Raw genomic sequence first — 4,584 nt, forward strand, 5'->3', positions numbered from 1 at the left:
AGGCAGACGCCGCTCGCATCCCCGTCGCAAGCGACTCCTGCAGCACCGGGAGGGGAAGGAGTGGGGGGCACTTCCGCTTCGTCGCTGTTGAGAGCAACCCTCAACCGGCATGCCGCCGAAATCGTCGACCCTGCTGCTTGCCCCACACCGCAAAATGAGCCTGCACCCCGCATGCCGGCAATCGGCGCACTAGCTTGCTCATTCCTAGCACCTTGCGCGGCCCAGCAAGGGCAGCCAGCCCGTCTCGCTGTCACCGTTGGCATTCCCTCAGCGCCTGAGCGTCAGCTCACCGGTATGGCGCTCAGCTCAGAGGGCATCCGACCAGCCGCGCACAACAAATACGGGGGCTCAGACCCCTCAGGCATGGGTACCCGGCGAAGGGGACGCCCTCCGATCCACCACTCCACCAGCGTTGCACACCGCGCCCAGCCACGGCCAGCCGTCCAGCGCGGCGTAATCCCTGCATCCCTCCGCGGCGGGCCGCCGGCACACCGCTCGCGGCCACAGGATAGGTCGCCTCCCCATCAGCCCATGTCTCTCTCACAAAACGCAGACGACGGAGCCGGCAGCGCTACGGCCGCAATCGCAGCATTTCATTACGGCCGCGGCCCCGCGCGTAGACCTTGCCACAGCTCTTCGCCCGCCGCCTCCGCTCCGCCCGCAGTGCCGCGCGCACGACCGCAGCATCCACGGCCGCTACGCCGCTCGCATGCAGCGGCGCCGAGAGCGGTAGTCCCTCCCCGCACCGTCGAGAGGGTGTTCTCCGGGCCGGCGGTCGCTGGGCGGCGCTGGCATCCCCATGGCACCGGCGAGCAAGGCGTCCACGCACTCAGGCCGGGGGCTATCCTCAGCCGACGGCGCCGCAGTGGCAAGTGCGATGCCTGGAACTCCGCTGTTCTAACGCGGAGGAAGCAACTGAGAAGAGCGCCCGTGGGTCCTCGTCCGTCGGTGCCGGCGCACGCGAGGATGCACCCCGGAGGCGGCGATATCCATGCCCTCTCACGTCTGCCGCAGCGCGTCCCACGTCCGCACCCGCTCCTTCTCCCGGCAGCGGGCGCGGGCACCTTCCACCCATCTGCTGGCAGCCGCTTCGAGGCAGCTGCCCTGGGCGGGGTCCTCGAGGCGACGGACGAACTCCTCCGACACCCGCACGTCCTCCCGCAGCACCATGATCATTCAAACACCCGCAATCAGCCCATCGGAGCCCAGCGGAAGAGGCCCCCCCCCCCTTCTGCACCGTCACCACCACAGTCGTCTACGCAACACACCTCTCCGGCACACCTCGTAACGGCGTGAGAGAGGGATCGCAACGGAGTGGGATCCGTGGAACCTGGTATGAGGAGCTGCCGTGCATCCAAGCCCGTTCGCAGGGACGGGCGCACTTGCTGGCAGGCCTAGAGCGGAGAGGAGAAGGCAGCCAGGAGAAGGGGAGCGCGTCGATTCCCCATCAGCATCCACTGGCCAAGGCGCACGCCTGCACCATAAGGGATATTCGTGAATGTCCGCATGATAGACGCGAAGAGAGTTGAGGGGAGTGTGGAAGATAGGGCACCGCAGGAAGTGCGGCTATCCAGGGGCGAAGGTGAAGATGGTAGGGTTCCGGTCCGCGCATCAACGGCGCTGACATCGTTGACGGTAAGAAAGGAGCGAAGCGAAAAGTGGAAATGCCGGTGAGACGGGCGCACAGGCACGGCGTTCACACAACGAGCGAGAGAAAAGGGATCACAACATGAAAGAGAGACGAATGATTCTGACGACGAAGCTGTACGACAGCTAACGCCTGGCGTGTGGAAAGATACCGCATGTATGACGGGCAAGGGTGGCGACGCTGTTTACGTGCATGTCACACTGCTATGCCTTTCGAATGTGGAAAGGTGCCGGTACCTGATTTTGTGGGTAGTCATCCAGCGAGGCTGAAGCTCAAGTGCCTCACGCAATGCCTCAACGCGCACGGGTACAAACCACGAAAGCGTCCAGCACACAAACGCGGACCGCTTGCCGTGAGCGCGCGCCGCACTTGCAGACCCTTTTATTATTGAAAGGGGTACGTCTGCTTCACGTTGGTGGCCTCGAAGACGGTGATGCCGGCCTTTACGCGGGGTGCACCGCCGCGCTTCTTGTACTGAAACTGCACATGTGTCGCTACCTCCCCGTTCACGTGGAAAGATGCCAAGTTGCGGAACGTCGGGCACGTGTCGGGCAGGTGCACAAAGGACACCCGCAGGCCCCTCGCGGTTGACTTGCTGGGCGTTAGCATGCCCAGGGTGAAGTCCATCGGGCCGTTTTGGTTCGTCGCCATGATGCGCGGAATGACGTAGAACGGCCCTTGTGCGGGGTCGAGCTCGAGCTCGAGGCCAACGTCACGGGCAAGCATGTACTCGTACTTTTCTGGTGGATGCACCTCGGGGTTATCGGTGCTGAGGGCCACAATCTGCTGCATGCCCTTCTCCATGTTGTGCCCCGTGACGGAGATAAGCAGCCCCTTGTACAGCTGATCCGGGTCGTCGGGGCTCCGCAAGCGGCGGTCCTTCTGAGACAGGGTGAAGAGCATCTTCTGCTGCTTTTTGAGCTCGATCTTGAGCACCACGGACGGAATGATACCAATAAACTGGCCAGGGAAGCGATACTGGTACCAGGCCTTCTTCACCATGCAGACCCCGCCGCCCTCAAAGAACTGCACCGCGTCCCTCCACTCTATCCAGAAGGTGCCGTCGCTCACCTTGCTCGGCTTGCACGACCGACGCACCAAGGAGTGCTTCTGCCACTTGGTGCTGTTCTTGCCCCATGCGCCGGTCCACTCGTCACCGCTTCCCCACGGGTTGCGGATCTTCAGCAGCTTCACTCGCGGGATGACAAACTGGCGCACCTTCAGCACCGAGTAGGAGTGGCCGGTGCTCAGTCCCGCCGCCTTGTAGCGCGCCTCAAGTGAAGCCTCGTTCGCGTTCCCGCTACCAGCGTTGTGCAAGCTCGTCTGCGTGCCTGGAGTGCTGATGGAGATGAGGTAGCCATTCTTGCGGTAGCGCAGCAGGTCCTTGAAGAACTGCGATGCGGCCTCCTCCCCGTTCGCCGCCGCCTTCCACGCGTTTGTGAAGGAGTACACCGGAAACCCCGTCAAATCCTGCAGGGCGTGCAGAGGATTGCCGCCGACAATGGACGCATACGAGCCGTGCAGCTTGGCGTACGCCTTCTCCAGCAGCGACACCCACAACTCGTACGGGTCCCCGGCGGAGCGGGCAAAGTAAACGGCTCCATTGTACGTCGGCAGGTAGCTGTCCACAATGACGTTGTGGAACCAGCCGTTCTTATTGATGTACACGCGGTAGCCGCCCGCCCGCTCCTCTTTCTTTCGCTGAGACTGGGAGACAGGGTGGCGGAAAATGTCCTTCACCATCGTCTTGCTCTCCGCCACGACCGCGATCGAGCACATGAGCCAGCAGTCGCCGAGGTGACCCTGCCCAATGCCGGCAGCGCTCACGCCGTGGCGGAACAGCTTGATCGCCTTGTGCGCTATCGCCGGTATGTAGTCCTGCGGCCGTTTCCACGTGATGGCGTGCATGTTTGACACGCTCTGCTTGTCGTGAGGTCGCCTCAGAGCAGCCTCAGATGGGTGGAAGCGCATATCGATGTAAGGGATCTTGCTCTTGCGGCACTTGTACAGGATTTCCTCCTCGCTGCGGCTCACCCCAGCCACGCCGGCTACTTTTTGCGTCTCGTTCATGCACTTCGCCTTCGCCTCGCGGTTAATCTTCTCAATGTAACCCGGGGCCAAGTCGCGCGACATGCACGCGGCGCTATACAAGATCTGCGTCTTCTTGGCGAACTTCACGTAGGGCAGCGTCTCCAGGGGGTAGACGACGACGGAGCACTGCGTCCCACCGTTGGGCGTCTTCCTCACCGTCGTCCGGCCATGCTGTGTTTTGTACACGGCCGTCGTTTTTTGAAAGGTGAAGGTGACGTGCATCTCCATGTCCAGCGAGTCGTTGTAGAGAAACCACTTGTGCCTGTCTACCTCTACCCGGTAGCATCGGCCGTCTTCAAAGAGGGGGTAGCAGTCCCCCTTGACCGCAGGGCCGCCATACTTGAAGTCGTGCACCTTCTTCTGTTGATAGTGTTTCCCTGCCTTGCTCGTGATGCGGCTGCCGCCGCAGAGCGCCATTAGTCGTTGAAACCACTGCAGCTGTGTGGGTGCGGGAGAGAGGCGGAAGAGAAGCAGGATAAGGATCGCAGTGATGCCGTGACGTATGCGAACAGATCCGTGAAAACGAAACAGCAGACACAAAAAGCGATACTGTCGAGGCCACAGAGATACCACGACAACGAGTAATGACGCAGCACAGAAGATTGTCCTTCTCCGGCGTGTGCCCATTCTCTGCCGTACTGCACCCGCTCACTTCAGCTCTACCCCACGGTCCTGTCACAGGCTCGCGTCGCGTCTTGCGAAGCAGCGGCAGACACGCGGTACAGCCATCCGCCGACCCAGGCCTCCGAGCACGGCCTCTGGCCCAAACTCCACCCGCCCACCCGCCTCGCAGGTCGCCGCGCAGCCTCCCCCATCATTGCCGGTCACCACGCGGTGCAATCCTC

At 62.4% G+C, this 4,584-nt stretch overlaps 1 protein-coding gene across 1 annotated transcript; it reads right to left on the minus strand.

Annotated features, from left to right (window-relative positions):
- Positions 1-2,032: 2,032 nt before the first annotated feature.
- Positions 2,033-4,366, minus strand: LDBPK_310480 (calpain-like cysteine peptidase, putative; the record flags this gene model as incomplete). Its single annotated transcript, XM_003863090.1, has 1 exon — positions 2,033-4,366. One exon carries the CDS (start codon positions 4,364-4,366, stop codon positions 2,033-2,035), a length of 2,334 nt encoding a protein of 777 aa, XP_003863138.1.
- Between the last annotated feature and the right edge of the window lie 218 nt (positions 4,367-4,584).

This window comes from Leishmania donovani, chromosome 31 (assembly GCF_000227135.1).
Source record: "Leishmania donovani BPK282A1 complete genome, chromosome 31".
In the NCBI taxonomy this organism is placed as follows: Eukaryota; Euglenozoa; class Kinetoplastea; order Trypanosomatida; family Trypanosomatidae; genus Leishmania; species Leishmania donovani.